Source organism: Cucurbitaria berberidis (genome assembly GCF_010015615.1).
Source record: "Cucurbitaria berberidis CBS 394.84 unplaced genomic scaffold K460scaffold_1, whole genome shotgun sequence".
Taxonomy (NCBI): domain Eukaryota; kingdom Fungi; phylum Ascomycota; class Dothideomycetes; order Pleosporales; family Cucurbitariaceae; genus Cucurbitaria; species Cucurbitaria berberidis.
This window is the reverse complement of record NW_024468935.1, coordinates 3,305,831-3,329,147: the sequence shown is the minus strand read 5'-3', so window position 1 is coordinate 3,329,147 and position 23,317 is coordinate 3,305,831. Positions and strand designations below refer to the sequence as shown.

The window sequence follows — 23,317 nt, the reverse complement described above, 5'->3', positions numbered from 1 at the left end:
GTTCTCAGACAAGTTTCGCCATGGCCTAGTCGCCCCATCTGTCTATTCTGCGCCGCACGCGTCCAGCTACAGCCGCCTCCTCAACGACTATGGAGTGCCTCTGCGGCCCTGCACAAGCGAGAGTCCAGGACGTCCAGGGCACGAAAGGCTTCACAAGAGGGCAAGGAAGGACAAGAGGGCAAGAAAGGACAAGAGGGCAAGAAAGGACAAGAGATCGAACCACAACCGGTGGAGAGGGTGCGTCGAGGAAAGTCGAAAACTCGACATGACAAAGATGGGGATAAGGCACAAGAGACAGTGGAGATGGGGAGACCAATGTCTCTCAAACAGGCCATGCTTGGTGGTAAAAAGCCTCGCAAAGAGACCTCACTTGGCGGCAAGAAGCCTGTCAAAGAAGCCTTGCTTGGTGACAAGAAGACGGAGAGAAAGCGCAAGGCAGCCAAACCCAGGGAACAGCTGCCCATCAGTATTCTCTACCCTGAAAATCTCCAATTCGAGCCCGTCGATGTCGAGAAGCCGCCAGTCCCCATGTTGTCCTACGGTCTCGACCGCGTGCTATTCAACCCAGGCGTCTACCGTTTGCAGGACCCCCGCTCTCGACTCTACAATTTTGATCCGTACCTCGAGAAGATCATGCCGGTGAACGAATTCGATTTTGATGCCCTCAGCGAGTACAAGACATCTTCCAAAGACGAAGAATTGCTGGCCATGACGAAAAGACTTGGCTCCAAATTCACCGGCTCCACCTCCAGCATGTCGGGCATTCTGCAGCACTTTCATTTCATCCTCTCTAATTTTAGACAACTCAATCACGAGATGCTCTCTCGCGAATTCCCAGACCCCTCGCCCAGATTTTCCAAACTCACCTATGGGCCCAGCGCCATCTTCCTCCGCTACAAAGACGGTGTGTATGCGATAGACGCCGACAAGACCTACGACCGACCGAACATTATGAGCTGGCTCGGACATTCCCTGGAGAAGCTCCTGACTACAGAACGGACCGAATTTGAGCGATACCGCAGATCGAGTCCCGAAAAGGCGCCAGTGGAAGACAATGCCAGCAGATGCTACCACTACTCGAAACAAGGAAACCTGCTGATGCGCTCTCAACTTGATGCGTATGACCCACGTCTTCCGGGTAGTGGCATATTCGACTTGAAAACAAGGGCGGTAATCTCGATCCGCATGAACCATAAAGAATACGAAGAAGGTGCAGGCTACCAGCTTCGCAAAGAGCGGGGCCAGTGGGAATCATTCGAGCGAGAATTCTACGACATGACTCGAGCAACATTATTGAAGTACTCTCTGCAGGTTCGAATGGGCCGAATGGACGGCATCTTCATCGCCTTTCATAACATTGAACGCATATTCGGCTTTCAGTACCTCAGCCTACCAGATATGGATGCTGTTCTGCATGGGCAACACGACACTTGCCTGGGAAACCAGGAGTTTAAGCTCTCTGTTGGCCTAGTGGATGAATTGTTGACCCGCGCAACTACCCAGTTCCCCAACACGGTAAGCTGCCTCTCAACTACGCTCCATCTATATGCTAACAATAGAAAGTCTTTACGACTCCACTTTGATTCACGCGAAGGGAAGACGTCATTCATGTATGTCTTTGCTGAACCAGTCACGGAAGAACTGGCGGATCAGATCCAGGGTGCCGGGAATGTAGCACAAAATGACTTTGCACGCACTGTTGTAGGGGTGGGAAGGGACGATCCAGATGTGCAAGCCGCTTGGCAGACCATACAGGATGAGGTTGACGAGCAAGTCGACGAGGACAAGAACACGGCGGCGACGATGGAAGCCCAAGGTGCGGACGTAGCGTCGCAGCAAGAAGAGGTCACCAACAGAAATGAAGATGATATCGAGGCCAATGCGCAGGACACGGTGACAACCGCCAAGAAATCCTCTACAGTTAACAACGACTCGGATGGGCCATTAATGGGATGGACCTTGACTGTCCGTAGCAAGGTCAACGGGGAATATGTGGAGCGACCAGAGCAATTGGCCATCATTGACGACTGGAGGATCGAGTATCACATCAAAGACATTCCGCAGGAGACGCGTTGGAAGCTATACAACGCGGTCAAGGAGCGACGGCGCAAGCTCATTGGCCAAGATGAGGAGGAAATCGACGTAGGGCTTAAACACTACCGCGATAAGATTCAGCGCTATAGCGATAGCGGACGCAAGTGGAGGAAGAAACAAGATAAACTAGACGAGGCGCAAGGCGTGCACGTATATAGGCCGCTTGGTCCTGGATCTGACGTTACTCAGGAGGAGGCACTGCCAACTGCACCTTGATAAGCACCATGGTGGGATAGAAGTAATGGAGTCGAGCTCGCGCCCGGTATCATATTGCTAAGTGTATTTTGTATTATAATGTGTATGCTGTAAGACTACGTAGCATGTAAAAGTACTGTGGACAAGAAATCAATTTTGGGAAGCACGGATACTATAGCAATAGCAGCAAGGGCTTTTTTTTCGTCTTTAACCAAGTCGCGTCTAGGCATTATATTATTCTTCACGTATTAGTCGGTCCAAAATGTCTGGAGTAGCACCTTGGCGGGAGAGATGCCTGCCCCTCCACTTAGCGACATGATAGCTCCGCATCGTCTCGGTGAAGCTCACCCATTGCCTCCCCCACTCATGCCCGCCATAACAGGAGACCCAAATACAGGTCCTCGTACGTCCCTTGCTACCTGCCAGCACCTTACCGCCAGTGCTGCTGGCCGAGCGCCGTTTGCTCACCCCTGTTTTCGCGGGCCCAAAGCTACTCGCGCCCGCTTGCCCTCCGTCATAGCTCCACAGCGCTTCACCCACTTCGCCGCCACATCTCGCAACTACATACTACCACACAAGAGCCGCGACCATGGCCTCGGACCAGGATGTTGCTCAGCTGCTGGAAATTACTTTCTACCAGCTTGACAAAGACCAGGCCAAACAGCTTCTGGGGATAACTGGCAACAATGTCCAAGCCGCGGCGGAGAAGTTCTACGACATGGATATCGAGCCGCTCAAAGCTCTATTGAGGGACTCCAAGCCTACGTGGGATGATACCGCCTTCGGCGCGGGTAGCTATAGGACCGAAGACACAGGTGGTGCGCTTCCCAGTACGTTGCCGCCGCTCTTGAAGTTACACGACTAGACATGGCTGACAGCTCGGTGTCTCCAGCTTTCAATATTGACTATGCCCCAGGCTTTGAGAATTACCCCCACAGTACCGGAAACAGCAGAGCACCCACGCGCCCGCCCTCGCGAAGTAGCCAACACTCCGCAGTCTCGACGCATGCTGGCGACGCGCCTGTACAGAGTCAGTATAGAGAGGGTGTGAGCAGCGCACGGCTGACAGAGACAGGCATCGAGAACACGCAAGAATCGGGAGTGATAGGCAACTCGAAGCCAGTCTTTGGGCCCGCTAAGAGGGACCACTATGACTCGTCACAATGGGCTTTGGTATCAACGGCTACAGAGGTCATCTCAGATCCAGTTCCTAGCCAGCGGCAGCGCGAAGAGGGCCAACCCGCTATCCTTAAGCCATCGCCCAGTTTCAACTACTTCCCCGCCCTCATCCCTATCCTTCACTCGATACCACTATTCCGAAATGCCTTGCTCGCTCCCGGCGTCGTGCAAAATGACTATTGGGTGGGCGAGGATTGGTGGAAAGGAAGCCCCTCACCACCGGCGCGCATCATCGATACTACCATTGGTATTGCCGAGGAATATGGACTGGACATCATACATGAGACTCAACGTTTGATGGCATTCCTAGACAATACTGACAGGGTGTACGGCTCCACTGGCTCTATGCTGGAACTAGACGCTTGGAAAGAGTCACGTCCGCCCATCGAAGACCCAGACGACGATCTCCTCAAATTTCTCGTACTTTGGGGCTTCGCATATCAGAGTCAAGTTGCCGATGCGCAACTTGATGGTATTTTGCGATCTACTTTCAACGCTGGCGGGGCTATTCGGGAAAGCTTCGTGCTTGACTCCACTGTGACACGCGTGCAGTCCAAGCCTGATTTGAGCATATATGACGTTCTCGACGACACTCTCTTTTCCTCGGTCACGGGAAGTGCGCACATTGTCGACATTAGCAATATCCTCATCTTTCGCTTGACATCCGCCAAGACGGACGCAACCGACTTGGGTTGCCGCATCCCTGCTACCCTCTACGTTGATCGCTACCTTGAGAAGAATCGGCATGTCATTGATGGCATGTACAGGGATATGAAACAATACGAGGATCAGCTAAAGGACATCGACACGCAAGAGCAGCGGCTGAAATACCATACTCCCAAGAAACAAGGAGTAAATCGAATAGAGTCTCTGAAGTTGCTACAGACGAGCATGAAGGCCTTCCAGCCTCCGAAGGATGGATCAGATGTGAACTCGCAGGATGCTGTAGTCTTATCCCAGCTGCAAAATCTCTTCCAGAGCCTCGAGAGCAGACTCGCCGGTAGGTTCTCTCCCTCAACACTACTGAAACTGCATCTAACAATTTTAGCCCTCGGTGAACAGGCTGCTGAGATTCGGAGGACGTTGGACGGCATCTCCGGTCGCTTCAAGCCATCTGTCAACGATGGCGTGGATATTGCCATGGACACTGCGAATGCCGAGTATCCAGAGGGGGAGACCCCGCAAGACGCCATGAATTACCCATACCAGCTCTACGGTGTAGCTACTCGCCGCGACGTCGTCTACCTTGTTCATCCGGATATCAAATCCAACGACCCAGGTGCAAAACAGTGGTGGCGCATGCAGTATGATACAGAATCCGCTAACCCAGTCATCATGCGCGACCGCCTCAGTCTGCAGGAAGTCATTGAGCGCGCAACATCGGAGTCCGCATCCGTGCTTCTTATCTACGCCAATGAAGCTGCTACGTCTGTTGAGCCGGTACCGCTGTCTAAACCCCTCGAAGACTTTGTCAAGAGAGACAAGCTGAATTTCTTGGAGGAGCTACAAAAGAATGCGACGGGGTGGGAGGGCTTTGGTGATTATGGAACCACCGCGCAGGGCGAGTGGGACAAAGATCCCCCAACCTACGACGGCGATGGCGATTGGAGTAACGTGGGTGCTAAAGAGTTCTACAGCCACGACAGGAACGATTCAAACATGAGCTCTACGACACTGACGCCGAACACAGAACTTGGCGATGATGTCGGAGAGGTACAGGAAATGGTGGAAGTTAATGGCGGCATGGATGCGTTTGCTGGCTTGTCGAGCAGCGTTTCTAGTGACACAGTTGGCGCTGAGGCCATAGATGTCGATAGGCCGCTGTCGCAAAGCAATCCCAGCCTACGAGATGTCAGCATGGTCGATGCGCACGAAAAGATGGTGACGCAGCATACTGAGGTTGCGGAGAAGAAGGGGGGGTAGTTTAGCGATGATGATTGTGCATAGCGCCGGCGTTTGAGGCACCTGGTACAGCATTGGCGCATTTGCATCATTGCGTGGAGTTTGGGCCCTGGCCATGGTTGGCGCTGAATCTAGGAATGATCCGAATATTTCTTTCATTACCACCAGTTCTGCATCGTGAATCTTTTACCAGGGACAGGGGAAGCAGGCTACTATATTAATATAGGGCGTGAGAAGGAGATTCACAGAAGATCAAGTCTGTCAGCTACATAGCTTGATTTATACGGAGCTTGATGCGGGCGTTTCAGGCGTAAGAATATATAAAAAGAAGAGAATCGTAATGGTGATCAAAAGCACCCAAGATGTGAGACCAGTCCACAGAAAGAAAAGAAATTCCAACCAACCCAACCGAAATCCATATGTAAACGAAGGCTCCACTTTTGTTCAGAGCCACTTGAACATGCAGTTACCCCATGAACCGATTGACATGATGCATATGCGATGTGCCGCAATCAAGAAGAGAACTCCCTTGGGTGGCTCCTACGAGCCTTCGACTGAGCGACAGATGCCAATGCAGGACCAGGAGAATCTGGGAACGTCTTGCCAGCCTCATGCCAGTAGAGGTTCCACTGAAGCAGAGCATCATTTGCGTGGTACAGCTCCGTACCCTTCTTACCCGCAGGCATTTTGGCACTATCATCACCACCGGAAACGTTGATAGAAAAACATTGCGGCCAGAACTGCCTCTGAGAAACGTCTGGTCCGTTATTGTGAATGGAAGCTACCTCAGTTCGGAGAACATAGTTCCCATTCGGAATCTCGCTGGGGATCTTGACAGTCTGCGAATTGCTGTTATCGTAGAAGATGGCGTCAGTGCCCCAGTAGCCGGACTGCTCTTGCTTGGGGCCCTGGGAGTAGCGGCCGGGGCGGTAGTCGATCAGGGCGCTCTGGTGGATCTTGAAGAACTGGAGCTGCGTCTTGTCGACGTTCTTGCAGTCGCCGTTGCAAGGGGCGAGCCATGTGGCGGTCCAGCCGTGGTGGCTGCAGTCCCAGCCCTCCTCGCCGTTCTTGCAGGACCCCTCGTGGTGCCAGTGGAACGTGACTTTGGATCCGGCCTGAACGGGAGCCGTGTATGGGGAAGGAGAGCCGTTGATGTGCGCGATGATGTCTGGGTGTGCCAGTTTGTCACCGAAGACAGGCTGGTAGCCCCAACCTTGACCGGTCCACCATGCAGGTGATTGGTTGCCTGGGTCTTGTTTGGAGGCCTGGCGGAAGCCTTGGTAGGTCTTGCCGCCGGCTTCGAACTTCTCGACGGAGGTGTGGCCAGCGACACTGGAGAGGAGGGCCGCTAGAAGAGCGCCGGTTTGAAAGATCTTAGACATGGTGGTGTGTGGGAATCGGAGTGAGCGTTTGGTTGAAAAGAAGAAGTGTTGAGTCTTTGTGGAGAACGAAAGTGTGAGTGACAGCTAGCTCCAGAGCTATATGTGAAAGAGTGACTTGGTCAACGAATGACTGGGGAAAAGAGTGACTGCGCAGTGTAGCGTAGGGAACAAGAGGAACAACCTTGGGGAAGGAGACTGCCTTTTGTATTAGACCATTCACACGATGGCGTTTTCCTCAGCCCCGCCTCGACCGAAGCTAAAGGGATGTGCAGCGTGGCTTTTAGTTGTTCCTGAAGGTCAGTGCCATAATGAGGAGAAGGTCAACGCGCTAATGTAGGTACGAAAGAAGTTAGCATCTGCCAAACCCTCATATCATAGGTTGAACGCCCACAGACGCAAGCCTGCCCGACTCACGCATACTTCTTCAGCAATAGCGACATAGGCCCCGTTTCAAAGCATTGTACGAAGTCTCTTTGTTGAAGTCTGGGTCTCAGCCCTGGATCCTTTTTCATCTCTTGGGTGGAGCAGGTGACAGTGCCTTGTCATTGTCTAGATGCTGATGCCAACGAAAGCAAATTGAAGTCTTGGTGAGTTTCGGTGGTACCGAAAGTGCCATGCCCTGATCTGAAGTGATCTTGTTTTTTTAAAGTTTGAAATGACGACGCTATCATAGTCTCTTGGTGGTCGGATCGCCATTCGGGTCTGGAGCTCGCTTACAGGGTTGATACTCTCCTGAACATCACCCGCCCGCTTTGCCGCACGGCGCCACTGTTTCAGCCTTAAGCCTTAGGCGAAAATCTATCGATAAACGGCGTGTCGATAGAGTCGAAGACTCCTCAACAAATACCAGGTGACCGGGTACGGGGAAATAAGAGAGCGGGGGTTATTCGACGAGACTGCGGCGCTAATCCACTGGTTCCTGGACGTATTGATATGTTTTCCAGGTCGTGCCTCACTGCACTGTTCCGTCCGCTTAACGTCGCAGTTCTACGTGTTTCTCCTGTAATGGCTCTTCTGGTTTCTGGTAGACCTCTCCATCTGCGCATGCGGGTCAACCTTGCGTAGGATGCACGACGAAAACGCTGCAGAGCAAGCAACATCATGATGCGTGAGAAGTTGCATACGCACTAGGGAGGAGACGTACGTCCTTTCACAGCCACCAATTTCGCATCGCACGTAATGACATCGTAGTACGTGCTTGCATGTGTGGGAAGTTTCTGCCCCCGGATCAGTGGCGGGGGAAAGCAAAAGCCCAATTTCCCATTTCGTGAGCGTAATGAATGTTGCACTCAGCATTTCGAGCATCGGCTGTAGCGATGGCTGTGAATGGCGCAGTAAGCTGCGCCAGCTGCCCGCGACGAAAGGAATTTGTGGAGGCAGGCATCCGGAATGGGGTTGTGGCAATGAGAGCAAAAGTACCGCCTACGAAAACATCAGTACCCAGTCCAGAGCTGGCTGAAACGTCAGCTTGTCATGCAACTGCGGGTGCTACCGTAATGTTGGGGTTCACGTCCAAGGTTGTGCGGAGATTTCCGGTGCCGTGTCTCTCTCTTTCTGTCGTAGCGTAACCTGTCTACATGTCACCCCTCCTACGTAAAATACACACATCATTCCCCTTTTTCCCCACGAGCCTCGCTTATTCAAATCGACTACGCGGTTGGGATCATGCAAAGTTTAGCTACGATGAGGATGCGTAGCTCTAAGACTCAGGCTCGATGGTTTGCCCACCAAGTAGCGCTTGTCCCAGCTGCTTGCATCGCAACTCTAGGTTATTTGCTACCTAGTGCAGCCTGTGTTCTTGGGACCAATCGTACATATACTTGACGACATGTTTGCGAGGAGTTGCAACAGGTCTTACAATGACGACCTATGACGGTGCTTCTTGAACCCCTCTTTCCACTCGCACCACGTTTCCTTCGTTGCAATCAAATACGTGGAGCTAACGTCAGGATATCGTATGAGGTTTTTGAGTAATAATCATGATTCTAATATCGCTACTTTCGATTCAGACAACCAATTGTGCGTACGTGCGAATAGTGCTACTGACAGCTCTTTGAGAGATCAAAATCTAAATTGAGTAGCTCATCAAGAGGCATGGCTTGGTTGTGTCGGGAAAGTTGTGAATTTCTCCCGCCGCTATCAGTTAGCAACACACTCAGTGCCTTCACAGAACCGGTGATAGCTCAACTAGGGCGTAGGCGCGTTGGAAAACATCTTTTCAGTTAGCAACAGACAGAAGACTGGAATCGAGATAAAGGCAGATATGGAATCTAGCTCTCACAGGACCGCATATTACATGATGCGACTCTGTATCAATATGCTAGCTATCAGAATAATTACCTTTAGTCTATTTGAAATAATATCCTATGCTACCTTTAGTAAGCTATTCATTAATATTGTAGAGCAATGAACTACTTACATAAGCATCATCTGATTAGTCATACATAGTTAGATCGTGCCTTGGCTGATTGCCTACCTTCCTTTGTCATGTGCGCATACCATGATGCACTCACTCACAGCAGGATGTCAATGCGTATTTTGGCTCCTCGGCCTAACCCTCTAGCCGCGTCCGTCGTGTCAAAGTCACAACCAGCGTTGACGCACACCGACTCGGAGTGGGCGGCTTCATACCATATTATCGAGCGGCTCTATGTCAACGAACGTCGGAAGTTGCGATATGTTATGCAGTATATGGAAAATGAGCATGGATTTAAGGCAACGTAAGAGGAAACACTTCCATAATACCTCCTAGTCTTAGCTTTAAGGACAAGTGCCCTCTGTCGTACTGACATTTGCTGTTATCTGTGCATATAGGGAGCAGATGTACAAAAAACGATTCGCCAAGTGGGGCTTCCAGAAGAACGCTAAACGATCCGCTACAGCTAAGCGCCTTCTGATAACAGCGGGAGAAGGCAAGAGCATGACAAGCAGCAAGGCCAGCACGTCCGGAGAACTAGGCTCCCTGAAAGCTTTTCCTAGAATCAGCTCCCGCGATAGTCAGGTGCTCTTGTTTTTCACCAGTGCGCAGACGTGGAGCATAGCATTTTATGAATCGTTGCACTGCCAGAACGGGGGGCTGGTGTCGCAACAGCAGCAGCTTTCGGCAAGTCAGCGGCAACCTTCGGATACCAAAGAGGTGGGCTTCGCATTTAGGCTGGTCGTTGAGCTACTAGGCCGAGGCCGCGGGAAATTGGCGGGAAAGATGGCCCGGAAAGCATTCCTGCTGCTTGAGGATATGCTGACCCTTGAGGGGCCCGCGCTAGTATGGAACCTGCTTGAGATCATGCACCACATGGTTATGCTGCGGCATGCGCAGCTTTTCCATATATTACTCGCCCATCTCATTGCACTGGCTGACAACCGGGTTGCTGAGACCCACCCGCTCCCTTCTATGCTACGCAGTTTGCGGGGACTTGTTGCAACGGGTTCTCTCTTCGACCCTTCGCTTCACGATAGCGACCTTACATCCCTTTTACAACGGGCGTGGATCCTTAATGCCGAGATTCTCTTCGACCATTTTGACACTCGTCTATTCCACCTCTACGACCACGTGCTCTGGGATTCGTGCTCGATCAACATTCCTGCACATATCGTCCTACGTCAAATTGAAGCACAGCATGTATCCAGCTCCAAAATTGTGGCACAACAATCCGAGCGGCTTGCTGCGAGTACCTCGGTTCGGGATGGCAAAAGATTTCAGCGCTTCTCTCCACCGCGAATTGATGTCTCGCTACCACTAGACTTCGAGATTCTCCGCGAGAACAGTCTTGCTGCGCTCCGAAAGCGTGGAAATTCCATTATTACAAAGCTTCCTAGCTTCACCGGCGATACCACCATCTTGATTAACATGTTGGCGGGACTGGCAAAAGCCAAAGTTCTTGAAGAATCGCCTATCGCTGCTGAATCACGCCTTCATGCGGGGAACGTCGCTTGTGTGATCAGGGCCTTGGTCGACTTCAATACCGAGCGCGGGGATAACGAATCGGGAGAACCCCTGGAAGCTATCGAGCAGCTTCGTACTATCGGGGTACTCCGTGAACATGCCCAGGGCGAAACACATCCGCAAGTTGTGCAGGACATGTGGTTCCTGCGGGACACCCTCTTGGCAGCTGGGAAGGATGGAGAGGCACAAGAAGTGGAACAAGACGTATATCGTCGAGTGGAGAAATACACTCGTGATATTTCCCATTGATATCTTCAAACATTTATGACCAATCGAAAGTTTCATTACAGGATTTAGCCGCACAACAACCAAAAAATCATGGAGTTCTCTCCTTTCCTACAGCAAACACTTTATAGACGGAACGACCATCTGAATGCACCTGTGTATCCCACATTGTGGACACGACCTAACCTACCGCCACAGGAGCTTCGCCTGATCTCATGGGGATAGCCAAGGAGACCAATAACGCAACACCACAGTAGGCAACTGCGACTACGAGACTAACCTTCAGGCCGACCATGGACGCTTCAAGGACACCAGGAAGCACACCTGGCGGGAATATAGTACGAAGCTCTTCGGCGCCTGTTTGTAAAACTAGGCCTGGATCAACCCCTGGGGCTGGATCAACCCCTGGGGCTGTCTTGGGTAGAGTTGCAAGCAGTCTGTTGACGCAAGCAGACCGTCCCACCGAGATATTAAATGCAACTTCCACCGTCTAAAAAACCGTGCAACATGCCCGTCAGCCTTTTTTGGAGGAGCTCTCAAGACGAAAGAAGATGTTCGCTTATACAAAGGGTTAGCCGTGGCGGCTGAGAGGTCTTCGTGCCCCACACTGGCTTCGGCAATACTGAAACCGTGCAGAAATCTGGGAAGCGCTGAAGTTCATGAAGTAGGCCGCGACAAGTTCTCGATCTCTAGGAGTAATAGCAGGTACGGAGGCGGGCCAATTCACTAGCCGGTGTGAAAGCACGTGATAACAATAGTTCGGCCGGGACAGATATCAAGCCTTTAATCGGGGCAATGATTCGATCAACAGATCCGATTGACCCTGCAAGTGATCCCTCGTACAATCCTTGCGAGACGTGGTTATGACCATCTCGGAAAGTAAAAAGTGCACGTCCATCTTACATCCAATCACATGTTAGGCGATCCACCAATCAAGACGTAGGGAAAAGTTCCTTGCAGGAGACGCACCATTATCCTTGCAAGTCCTTTACTATTTCAGCCCCTGCGCTATCATAATGCTTTAAGAGCTTGATAGACAGTTAGTTTGGCCGCCTTAGTGCTGAGGGACGTAGAACGATGTCCTTGTTCGACCGACAACGCCGGGCTGTAATCGCCCACTATCCGCACGAATTATACGATAGGAAAAAGTTCCTCTAGTCTTATGTTCGCGCACGGCACCTATATCTCTGAATTAGCGGCGTAGAAAGATGTAACTATGTCGTGTTCTATTTAAGTGTCCCTACCTCCTCCGACCCTGAGCAACTACACACTCGCACTTGCCCTGCGCCTCTTATCTTCCCCATTCTCACTTCAGTAGTATACCAACTACCTCTTTCCTCAGCTACTTCACAGCACAAAATGTCTGCTCACTTGGAAGAGCAGGCATCCACTCAGGCAGGCATGCTCTTCAACACCAAGAGACAACTGTTCCAACGCGTCCCACCAATTCCGCCAGCCATCGATCTCGCGGGCAAGACGGTATTGGTGACTGGCTCCAATATCGGCCTCGGTCTGGAATGTTCGCGCCAATTCCTAAATCTGCGCCCAAGCCGACTTATTATGGCCGTGCGGTCCCTCCCAAAAGGCGAGGCCGCGGCGGTGAGCCTACGGGCCGAGTTCCCAGATGCGAAAATCGAAGTTTGGCAGCTTGACATGGAGTCCTTTCGTTCGGTGCAAGCCTTTGCAGCAAAATGTGAGCAGGAACTGGACCGGCTCCACGTCGCGGTGCTGAATGCGGCTTTGGGCAAGTTCAAGTTTGATCGTACCGAGGAAGGGTGCAACCGGGAGACGACCATCCAGGTCAACTACTTGTCCACCACATTACTGGCTATTCTTCTTATTCCTAAGATGAAGCCATCCGCATCATCATCCGGGCCGGGCCGTCTAACAATGATCACTTCCGACGCGTCACTCTGGGTCAAGCTCAAGGATGCTGGCTCTGGTGGGCTCCTTGATTCCATAGATCGACCAGAGAATTTTGATGGATTCGAGCAGTACTCAAGGTCTAAGCTTCTGATTAACATGTTCGGTGCGAGGCTGGCTGACTTCCTCGACCCGGATGAAGTTATCGTCAACTGCTGCAACCCAGGCGCGGTCAAGGGCACGGCGTTCATGCGTAATGCGGACTCGTGGTTCTTTAAAACAGCCATCTCCCTTATCATGAGAATCGTAGGTCGAACAATGGTGGACGGTGCGAGAGTATATGTGCACTCGTGTCTGGTGCTGGGAAAGAAGAGCCACGGCTCGTTTACAGACTGGCAGATCAGAGCGTAAGTAGATCTCAACCAAGTAGTCCGGGCTCGCTGTACTTCGCGAAGCTAACGTTGAATCTGCAGGTGGCCTGAAACTATGTACGGGGCCCTAGGTTATGAGTTAGGGACCAAAGTCTGGAACGAGACAATTGAGGAGCTTCGCTTTGCTGGCGTTGAGAACGTGGTAGGTAGAGTAGGGAAATAACCTGACTGGTTCCCTTTGCATGTTTCAGTGGTGGTGTGTATACTACTAAGCGTATTTAAGAAGATATCGAATTTATGACTACATCTCAGAATCAGTCATAACGATCTAAGCCAACATCCTACCATATAATAGCCCAGCTCTGCTCACTACCATAGATACCGTCATCTGGCAGAACCATTCTCTGCGAAAGACGGTGATACATTTTTGCAACCCTCCTGTATTCCTTTCCATCTATTCTATCATCGTCTAGGAACTCATCAATCCTTTGCTTGAAGTTGGGATACCTTCCGATGAGTAACTCATGTGCGCAGCTGTTTGTAATACTCTCCGACAGCAATCTAGCCGACAAGGAGAAGAATTCGGGCTTATACGGTTGCAGTTTCGCGGCTAGATCGTCTACGGCTGTGCCAAATGCTACGAGTACCTCAGCCTTTGATGGTGGCGCGTCGGCGAAGATCCATTGCGGTCGACCAAGCGCTGCATAGCCGGGTGCGCAGAATGATGTGCTTGCTGTGATGACATTGTCTGGGCGTGTGTTATAGCACATCTTGACCAACCGTGTGCGAGCGGAGTTCCAGGCTTCAAAAACGTTGCCTGGCGGTAGCAAGCTAGCGGCAGTGTTGAAGTCGTCCCCATATCGATCCTGCATCCTGTCTATAGTGTTGCGGCATTGGTCGCCGCAAATTTGGTGGATAAGATAATTATGCGGGGCAATGTTTTGAATGGCACCTTCTTTACTGAACCAGATGGAGCACGGCAAACTCTGAAGGCCATCATGTAAAGCTCTAATTGTCTCCTTCGGCGTATCCCGTTTCTTTATCTGTTCACGGATCTCGGGAAGCGGTGAACCGTCGCTCCGTAGCCCGTGTATTACTTTTCGTGCCTTATCTTTGGCAGTGTCACCTTCATCACAAGGCTCATTGTCGCACCACCATCCTAATTTTTCCCATTGCCTGCGCACCCTCTGCAGCAATTTTCGACCACTTCGCCAATCTCTCCTACCTTTACACCTTCGGATCGCTTTAGTCATCACATCATGAAACTTACGCCGGGCTATGGCCTGTCTAGTAGAGGGGTTCAAGATCTTCCCAATTTCGAAACTTTCCATTTTGTGCTGAAGCTAGTACAATGTACAATATTCGCATTCTGTCTCCCCATCGCCAGGTCCAACCTCCTGGATAGGTACCGTGACCTCGGCTGCTTGGCTTGTCCCATTTGGTCCAAACACTACGCCGGTTGTATTGCCACTGTCGAGAGTCTTCTGAACGTCGGTTTGCTCGAGGAATTCAGCAATACCGTTCATGTTTGCCGGATCCCTCCCGGACACGATCCCCCATCTCATCCATAGTGTCGCTGCGCAGGTACCCCACTCGCTAGGACTAAGACCCCAGCCGCATAGTCCTAAATGTCTTTCCTCGAGCGCTTGCGCTACGTCCAATGGTCCTTCGTGGGTTCTGATTCCGCTAAGATATGCCAGACGGTCTTGACCGTAGTTGGTAAAGTTGTAGCAATCCGTTCGTTTATTACAGTGATTGCGCATTGCCTTAGCTAATTCATGTATAGATTTGGCCGCATACGTTTTTTGAAGCTGTGAACGGGCTCAGCCCTACAGCGAGGGCTTCGGTCGAGTTGCCGTTGTCAAATACGCGAGACAGAATGGTGCTATGACACTGGAGATGAGCTGCTTCTTTCTCCCAGATCAACTTGCAATCCTCACTGGCGCCATCTCCAAGTACTGGATACAGCATCGTGAGGTTCATGGCACCATCACTCAAATTGAAAGTACGCCATCCTGAAGCATTGGGATTCTCAACCCATGGCGCGAGCTTAGTAAACAGTCTGATGCATACGATGGCAACCGATACAAGTACCAAAACAGCAGTATATGAAGAACTTGACGTAAAATACCGCTTTCGTATATCCCACGGTGAGGGATATCGATATTTCTGTGATGCATCATAGGAGCCCGTGAAGTCCGAATGCCTCTCCTTCTCGGAAAGAGCGTCATCGAAGTCATTACAATCTGATAACCAATTTTGATCATCTTCATTGTGGAGGACTATAGCCTGGGGTTCGTCGCGATACGGCCTGCTCGCATTCGTATATTCTTGGATTCCACGGTCGTTAACGCCTTTGTGCGAGGTCAGATCACTAACGAGTTTCTTCTCGACGCATTGCGACAGGTCAGCATGGGATTTTGCAATAAAATCCATCCCTTCAGTGATGATTGTGCGTCTGCGTTGCAGGACTCAAGGACTTTCCAGCGCGTTGCGGTTGGGTCTGGTGTTCAAGTGTTCAGCCGCAGCAGGAAAGCTTGCTTGTTTTGGAGCGCCCAGGTGGTCAATGCTGTCAAATGCGAGCTACCGGTACCGGTCAAGATGACGGTGTTACTTACGCCAGTGACATATAAATTCTTTTGATGTTTATGCAAGAGGATGTTCGAGGGTTAGTCTAAACCTAGGATTCCAATTCTCCCTTATATTTGACGTCAGCAAGAGGTAGGCAATATTGTCACATTTCTGAGATGAGCTTTAAACACTTTTTTGGTGCGCTTAGTAGTGCGCGCTCTATCTATTTATTCGCGGAGTACAGCGTCACTTGCTTGAACAAACACAATCTGGAACGAAGATCGGTGGCGTAAAATTAAAGCAGTATACTAGGTGAAAGTTACCCAAAAGCAATGTAAGATTGAACGAACAATGAATACTAATCTAATGGCACTGTATTCAATAAACAAACGCTTGTAGTAGCAGTCATTAAGCTTCCAATCCTTTGCTTTGACTTTAGTATGCGCATAAACATGTCACTTTTCGATTAGCGGGGTATCCACTCCTAAGGCAACGTCCAAAACGATGATAGGATGATAAGAGCTTCGTGGTCGTCGTCTCCATATCAGTGCTGCTGTGACGAGAGACAGTATTACTGTGGTAATAGCAAAATGACTGCTACTGATGGTGCACGCGAAAAGCCGTGGAGGCGAGTGCATTGGTCTTGCATCTGAGAAATAGGCTGTAGTGTTTATTCCTCTAGAAGAGGTTGTAACAGGTGAGGTGATATTCGGAGCTGCAGTAGTAGAAGGCATATTCGAAGTCATGGCTAATGAGGAGATGGTCGATGCCGCAAATATTGGAGGAATGTTCGAAGCCGCAGATGTCGATGGAATAGTCGAAGCCGCACTCTGAGGTACCTAAAATAACAGAGTTATTATCACAGGCTGGCAATTAATGAATGAGCAAAGGTAGCAATGATAAGTGCACCAAGGAAGCCATACAGGACCTCTATTTGAAAGTCGAAAAAGCAGTGGTACTCACCTCAGGACTTAAGACGTCATTTAGCATCCCTGGTTGCCAAATTTGTCCCGCAGACAGGTTGACAGTGACAATCCATCGCTTGCTCTCATCTGGACTTGGGTTCATGGCTGGCGCAATTTCATGACTAGAAATTGCATCCGAAACACCCAGCACTGAGATATTGCCTAAAAGCGCATTCGTGACCCGCCAACTACCATCCTCATTTTGGTCCAAATTCCACTGCTGGCCCAACTCGCCCGATCGCGGTAATAACCGTGGAACAGCGTCCGACGCTTTCGTAAGCCCTAGCTGCAATTCTGCGCCATAGTCATAGTTGCGAATGAAGTAGCGTTCACCTTGGCGGAATATTTGCCAGTTCTCGCTCGAGCGCGAACCTGAGGGTGTAAAAATGATCGAGGATGACGAGTGCTTGTATCCAGTGCTTATGGTCACACCTGCGTATGCGGCGTTTGAGAAACGATAGTATGACTTGGGGTCAAAGGGCGAAAGTATTTTTGACATTGTTGAAAGTTTTGCATCTGAAAGGGATGTGGGTCTGTAGGGAACAGGTGGTAGGGAGAGTAGAAATGAACTTCGCCCAAATTGCTAAATACGAGGCTGCGCCTCCACCAAACATCGTTGATTTCGACGGAAAGGGACAGGGGTTTATAAAAAGTAACAAAAGAATCACGCTAGTTTTAATCCGCTTTACGGCTGATGTGATTTGTTCGTTAGCTTTTTGAGGCCCCCTGTTACTTAGCTCCGAACTAACAAAGAGGCGATATTAGGCAACAATGCCCTTCCACTATCACAACAGGAAACAGAAATACAAGACGTAATGTCACTCAAAGGAAAGCGTGAATGTATATCGGTAGGACGTACAAGACTTGTAAATATAAATACAATATAAGTTCCAGCTCATGTCTAGGTTTGAGCGCGGAATGTTTACTTGCAGATGCTACTACGCTATCAGTATTAGCAATGTAAACGGCGTATTCGGGTCCAAATTCTCGTTTCATCATATATTCACATGCAAAAACAGTTTGCAATGTAAATTATACCTCCTGACCTTTTGACCCGAAGCGCTGATACGCACCTAATGGCACAATCGAGCATTTGTGTAACTTGGGGCTGCTCGGTAGCACTACGCTCGGCCCTGTAGATATTCCCTCAATTCCAGGCTCTAATCTCATATATTTCGGATTGGAAAGCTCTTGATAGAAGACACAGTAGATTGAAATTCTGCAGCTACACAGTAAAGCGCTCTACCTACTCCGGCAAAGCTGGTGTCTTTGGAACAACAGCAAAGTAGCAGTTGATAGGGAGTACAGGTGAATTTCTTAAATAGATCAAAGATTACTTAGTCTTAACAGTTTTTACTCCCAGTTATCCACCCATCCCGACCGTTGACAAAGACCTCTCTTGCAGCCTTCACAGAACATTTCCTCGTGTGGTAGACTGATCTTTCGCTCGTAATGTTGCTTCTCCATGGGAATACCCGCCCATTTCTTGAGCCTGTATGCGACTCGGTCGACGTATGAGTCCTCGTCAAGTTTCATGCTACCTGGACGATTGCAAGATTTGCAGCGCTGATTGAACACCTCGGCGTTGTAACCATTTCCGGGGTATCCTCTTATGAGTATTGCCACCTTTTTGCTACCCCAACCGCCAGTGGGGCAGGCCTTGTTGTTGCAAATGAACTTGCCCATCACATGCGTCGAGTATTCGTTGTTGGAGTTCCTATCGCTGGGTTTTCCGTTGAACCATGTTGAAGAGATGTCGCCAGAGACTGCGTTGACAACGTCCCGATGGAGCAACGGAAACATGAAGGATGTCTTCATCTTTCCATTAGATTTGGGGGGAGGTTTCGTTGCCATGTTAAAGATTGTGGTTTGAGTTTGCGCAGGAAGATCGCAGAAACAGAGGACAAGTGACAGGAGAAAAGAGACAGGAGAGCGGCAGGTGTCCGAATTCCTCAACAGTACAGGAAAGGTAGTGTTTATCAGAAACTTGAGTCGTACCGGTTCACTCTCAAGCATGCGGGGTAATGCCCTGTGGTGAAACAGTACTGATAGGAATTGTTAACCTCTGATTGGAGAAATACGAGGAAGTGTTCCGACAACGTGGATGTCTGGACACAAGGAATCCTCCATCGCTCTTTTTCGGAAACTGGAATGAACGGAGAGTTGGAGGAAAGCTCTCGCAATGTATGCTATCTCTGCGCGATATCAGTTTTCCGTGAGGTTATTGAGAAGACCATACAAGACAAATTATTCTTGAGTATACAAGTACCTCGCCTACCTGGCGTTGTACACTCAAAGAAGTGCTCTTCGCGTATAGCTTTCGTTCTAGGACGATTGGAGCAAGATTCTCTATGCATGACAGCCCTTTAGATACTCTTCATGTGTCTGACTCTCTAGCCCATCTACCCTAGTGATCTTAATAACTGCGATGTGAAGTCCTTCTCAAACTCGTAACTGCGCGCGTATATTATTTCTTTATAATCAGAAAAGGGCCTCTTTGAAGAAACAAGTTTAGACACGCTTGTTCTACATTCGCGCCTCGCCTTACCTATAATTTACCAATTTTATATTCTATACAAGTAGGTTTTCTTACTCCTAGAGTAGAGTAGATCCACGCGAGAGAAGTTCTTGTCGTAGGCTAGTCAGCCACCCCCAGCGCAGAGCTCCCATATACATATAGATCTATCTTACCATAGTCTTTCCTGAAAGATTCATAGTCGTGCCCAATATATATTCTGGACGACGTATCTTAGACTGAACATGCGGTATAAACAGTTATATTTTAGAGAATAAAACTATAAAGAAGTTGCACGCTTCAGGCTTTGGAAATATAATAAGATACAGCATGTAAGCAGTGTTTTGCCTCCAAGATATCATCTGGAAGCAAGGTGTAGGATTTGTTTTCGCATTCATACAAGAAGAAATTAGAAGCATGCCACTCATGCACAGGCAGAACGTCCGACTGCCAAGTGCGACAACAAGAAGCTAGTTGTAGCATTATCAACATGAAGAGGACGAGTACCATAACTACGACCGGAGATAGTGAGTTGCAGGTTGCTGTTATTGCTAGTAGTAGTCGCAGCTTGTAGCGTCGCACTGCCCAACATTAACGCAACGGACTCTAATATCACCATGTCGAAGCGCGGTGACTACTCTATTATGTAAGGCGATCGCGCAATATTGATGATGCTTTTCTGGGATTATTGTTTCCCTAAACGAACCCTGATTTGATCGATAGGCATCATGGTCTTGGTAGGTGTGCTTGCGAACCGCAATGGTGGGTGCACAAGAAACGCGTTTGATAAGAAGTTTGTTGAGAAAGCGTTTGAGACGGGAAAACATAAAGGAAGCGAAAGACATGGTATATGTCGAATAGAAACATTAAGATAAGGCGGAGAGTAGATCCCTCAAGTTGAGGGGCAAGATTTGGTGGGCTGATGAGATGCGCTGAGACATCGCTTAAAGTGTCGGTGAGGAGCGGTGAGTCGTCATAAACTCCGCGCATATTGTTCATGTAGCCGCTTTGCTCTTTGCAGACCCCATTCTATTGCCTCACTCTCTCAGTCTGTAAATTTGACGCAACAATATGTCCAACAACGCTTCTGAATCAGCGCTCTCGAAATACCGTTATGAGGCCGTCTTTGGCGTGTGGCTGGCGGTTACTGGAGCGACCTTCCTACGCATCGCACGCCAACCTTATAGCTCAGGCCTGAAAATCGAACAGTACGAGAGCATCTTCAAGGGTACATCTCTCAGCGCCGTGCTGGTCGGACTCGGAATATCCCCAGGAAAAAGGTCGGCAAGGCGCTTTCGTGGCAACTGATGCGAGCTAAAGAGCTGGAGGACCGACTTCAGGTTGTTGCACTCTCCTGCTCCGCCTGGCACATTGCGCGAGGTTGGGAAGGCATCTGATGGTATGAGATCAAAGAAGACTGAATTGGAAGCACAAGACGCGTCTTTGTTGACTGACGACGCCGTATCCATCATCTGTGCCCGAGCTTGGCGTTCCCCACAGACTTTCACATGCAAGTGCTCGCGACCTCGTTCCATTGTCACCAACATCACCATCACCAACGCTCACACATCGTCAACATGTTGATCCGGGCAGGCTCGCTGAGCGTCGAGTTCAACGTGTGGAACCCCCTGTACGCCGTTGCTCCATTCGCCCTCTTCCTAATCTCGATTCCTCTCGCCACCTTCGCTGTTGTTACGACGTCTCTCGCCGTCGCATTGCTCTCCTGCCGCGCCTTGGTCGTCTACTTCCAGCTTGGAGTTGCGCTCGTGAATGCATGGCTCTTTCCTCTGCTGCCAAAGTCCTCCAGCCTCTACCACTCACCATCTGCAGCATCTCCTGGGCGCTTGTCTCCGACCCATCAGCGAAATCGTCGAAGTAGTAATGGAAGCTCTGCATCGCAAGACACAACTATACCTAGCGCACACACATCTCGCCTTCGAGGCAAGAGCGGCTCCTTTTCGTCCATTATAGGCACCAGCGAGATAACGAGGGACTTTGAAGGCGTCGGCGGTTGGCGCGTACCAGGCGACGAGGACGAGGAGGCTTTGTGGATGGGCATAAACTCAAGGTTGCAGCTACCGGCTGATGTGCCCATTCGTAGACACAAGCGAAGCCTCACAGGTGGTGCCAGCCCGAGTCAACGATGGAGCTGGAGCCCCGAGGCGCTTCGGATGAGTCCCGTGCAGAGCAGAGCAAGGACACCGGTGCGATTTGCAGTCGATGACGAGGGTGACTACTTCCCACCGCAGCCAATGTCGAGTATACGTTCTATGAGTTCTGATCCCAAGAAACAACATAAGAGGAGAAAAAGTGGTAGCGGAAGTAGCACCTCGAGCACTTCAGGTATTATGATGGCAGTGAAGGAGGCCGGAGAGTGAAATTTCAAATGCACTTTGAACTGCTTGTGTACACCAGTCGCCCTTCAATCACCCCATTCGGCTGGCTAGTGAAAGAACAACTCTGCCACGAGTTACTGTCTGATGCCCTCTTCATGCAATGAAAGGTGCACTTGCCCCTCCACTCGGCTATTTGATATCAACTCGACACATTGACCACGATCAACTACTACCATTAGTACTCGAGTCCTTGACTGACACCCGCCCTGCATCCGTTGCAGCCGCAGGTGCTATCTAGCCGCCATGGAACATATGGGATACTCGCCAGACTCGCGTACGGACATTGGCATCGATAGGAAACGTTTTGCTATGATGGCCACTATCGCTTTCGTAAGCATTGCTGTACTCGCATTCACTCTTATGGTCTTATTCAAGTACAAACGTCGGCCTACTCAACCAGCCATGCCACGAGCTTTCCTCCTGCCGATCTATATGCAGCGATATGGCTCAGCTGCTGACCCAACGTCCACTTCGACCCGCTCTCCACTTGACGATCCATCTCCTGCATATGAGGAAGAGGAACCCATCCTTGCACGCGGCAATTCTATCGTGGTTCCGATTCCGGCTCATACACGCCCACCCCGAGAACTTAGTCCTAGCAGGCGCAACGCCAATCCCCCACTGTTTGGGTCGGTTCATCACCGAGGCATCTATCGCGCTCCGCTACAAATCCACCCAGCTCTTAGAGGAGTTGACCGTGAAGCCCGTGAGTCTGTCGACACGCTTCCGCGGTACCCCAATCCCCCGGCCTACAGCCTGGTGGTTGGTCCCCCAGAGTCTGGTTAGCACACGCCTTCAGTAGCAGGTCCCTGGCGTGTCTTAGCATAGCAAATAGCGCCAAACACAATGGGATCACATTGTATGTAACGTTATGGGCCATCAGGCCGAGGTCTTAGTCCCTACGATACTCAGTTAAGCGACAATGTCTGGTGTTACATTACAATGTCTCAACCTTTCTACCAGATCCTAGACATAAATTTCATCGATATTATTCGCAATCAGCAGCCAAAACTCAGTAGAATCCGCCCAGCAATCATGTATGAGCTGATAATTCCAATCGTGTTCGGCGGCTTTGTTCTCATGGCTATACTCACTTGGAGTTTCTTCTTTCTCAAGAAGCGAAGGAGTGGTCAGAATCTGCCTGGTCCAACTCCCCCCTCGTCAGCCTTTCCTGTTCACGCACGCTGGTTCCATCGCTCTCAGGGAAGTGATATTGCGAACGTGGGCGAGTACCTCATGACAGAACCTCTCTACATGCATGATTCAGGCGAGAGCGCAAGTACTTTGCCAAGGTATTCGGTGTCTGCGCTGCCGCCTGTGTACGTATGGGTTGAAGCGAGGAATTCGCGGTTCATTGAAGAGTGCTGAGCGCTCTTTGATAGCGTACACTGTGTCTCAATCTGAGGAGTTTTGTTTTTCGGATCCTCTGTCTACTAATCTCGCAGCAGTTGACTAATAAATACTTTCCCATAATTCAAAACTTGCATTTTTCCATATACCCAAGATCCCCCCAATGCTTCCTTCTGATCGCTTACTCGGAGATTCTCTGGTCACAACTTGATCAGCGCTCTGACTCCTAGTTGATATTGATCACCAGACTCAAGGCTGCCTTAGGTACACTGTGGACCCACTTTGGAAGTGCTCAAAGTGATATGGCGCTTTAACAATGAATCTGATATGTCTTTGTTCCTTTATCAGTCATGTAGACAATAAGTC

At 50.1% G+C, this 23,317-nt stretch overlaps 10 protein-coding genes across 10 annotated transcripts; 7 read left to right on the top strand and 3 right to left on the bottom strand.

The window, feature by feature from the left end:
- Window positions 1-333: 333 nt before the first annotated feature.
- Window positions 334-2,310, top strand: K460DRAFT_273090 (Pet127-domain-containing protein; the record flags this gene model as incomplete). Its single annotated transcript, XM_040927850.1, has 2 exons — window positions 334-1,515; window positions 1,564-2,310. 2 exons carry the CDS (start codon window positions 334-336, stop codon window positions 2,308-2,310), a joined length of 1,929 nt encoding a protein of 642 aa, XP_040793386.1.
- Window positions 2,311-2,878: 568 nt separating this feature from the next.
- K460DRAFT_350828 (uncharacterized protein) lies at window positions 2,879-5,391 on the top strand (the record flags this gene model as incomplete). Its single annotated transcript, XM_040931530.1, has 3 exons — window positions 2,879-3,119; window positions 3,182-4,468; window positions 4,517-5,391. The coding sequence occupies 3 exons, from the start codon at window positions 2,879-2,881 to the stop codon at window positions 5,389-5,391; spliced, it is 2,403 nt and encodes an 800-aa protein (XP_040793385.1).
- Window positions 5,392-5,882: 491 nt separating this feature from the next.
- K460DRAFT_275034 (lytic polysaccharide monooxygenase) lies at window positions 5,883-6,752 on the bottom strand (the record flags this gene model as incomplete). The annotated part of the gene is made up of 1 exon (XM_040928003.1): window positions 5,883-6,752. One exon carries the CDS (start codon window positions 6,750-6,752, stop codon window positions 5,883-5,885), a length of 870 nt encoding a protein of 289 aa, XP_040793384.1.
- A 2,523-nt stretch (window positions 6,753-9,275) lies between these two features.
- On the top strand, window positions 9,276-10,944 carry K460DRAFT_400862 (uncharacterized protein; the record flags this gene model as incomplete). Its single annotated transcript, XM_040936370.1, has 2 exons — window positions 9,276-9,472; window positions 9,567-10,944. The coding sequence occupies 2 exons, from the start codon at window positions 9,276-9,278 to the stop codon at window positions 10,942-10,944; spliced, it is 1,575 nt and encodes a 524-aa protein (XP_040793383.1).
- Window positions 10,945-12,279: 1,335 nt separating this feature from the next.
- K460DRAFT_350825 (NAD(P)-binding protein) lies at window positions 12,280-13,377 on the top strand (the record flags this gene model as incomplete). The annotated part of the gene is made up of 2 exons (XM_040931529.1): window positions 12,280-13,190; window positions 13,257-13,377. 2 exons carry the CDS (start codon window positions 12,280-12,282, stop codon window positions 13,375-13,377), a joined length of 1,032 nt encoding a protein of 343 aa, XP_040793382.1.
- Window positions 13,378-16,093: 2,716 nt separating this feature from the next.
- Window positions 16,094-17,215, bottom strand: K460DRAFT_391228 (uncharacterized protein). Its single transcript, XM_040935825.1, has 2 exons — window positions 16,689-17,215; window positions 16,094-16,564 (listed from the first exon to the last, which is right to left on the bottom strand). Exons 1-2 carry the CDS (start codon window positions 17,187-17,189, stop codon window positions 16,181-16,183), a joined length of 885 nt encoding a protein of 294 aa, XP_040793381.1. The 5' UTR covers window positions 17,190-17,215; the 3' UTR covers window positions 16,094-16,180.
- Window positions 17,216-18,043: 828 nt separating this feature from the next.
- K460DRAFT_271884 (uncharacterized protein) lies at window positions 18,044-18,544 on the bottom strand (the record flags this gene model as incomplete). Its single annotated transcript, XM_040927762.1, has 1 exon — window positions 18,044-18,544. One exon carries the CDS (start codon window positions 18,542-18,544, stop codon window positions 18,044-18,046), a length of 501 nt encoding a protein of 166 aa, XP_040793380.1.
- Window positions 18,545-20,163: 1,619 nt separating this feature from the next.
- On the top strand, window positions 20,164-20,613 carry K460DRAFT_22441 (uncharacterized protein). Its single transcript, XM_040927289.1, has one exon. The coding sequence runs from the start codon at window positions 20,277-20,279 to the stop codon at window positions 20,511-20,513; it is 237 nt and encodes a 78-aa protein (XP_040793379.1). The 5' UTR covers window positions 20,164-20,276; the 3' UTR covers window positions 20,514-20,613.
- Window positions 20,614-20,782: 169 nt separating this feature from the next.
- On the top strand, window positions 20,783-21,583 carry K460DRAFT_400856 (uncharacterized protein; the record flags this gene model as incomplete). Its single annotated transcript, XM_040936369.1, has 1 exon — window positions 20,783-21,583. One exon carries the CDS (start codon window positions 20,783-20,785, stop codon window positions 21,581-21,583), a length of 801 nt encoding a protein of 266 aa, XP_040793378.1.
- A 261-nt stretch (window positions 21,584-21,844) lies between these two features.
- Window positions 21,845-23,086, top strand: K460DRAFT_391226 (uncharacterized protein; the record flags this gene model as incomplete). Its single annotated transcript, XM_040935824.1, has 2 exons — window positions 21,845-22,382; window positions 22,572-23,086. The coding sequence occupies 2 exons, from the start codon at window positions 21,845-21,847 to the stop codon at window positions 22,967-22,969; spliced, it is 936 nt and encodes a 311-aa protein (XP_040793377.1). The 3' UTR covers window positions 22,970-23,086.
- Between the last annotated feature and the right edge of the window lie 231 nt (window positions 23,087-23,317).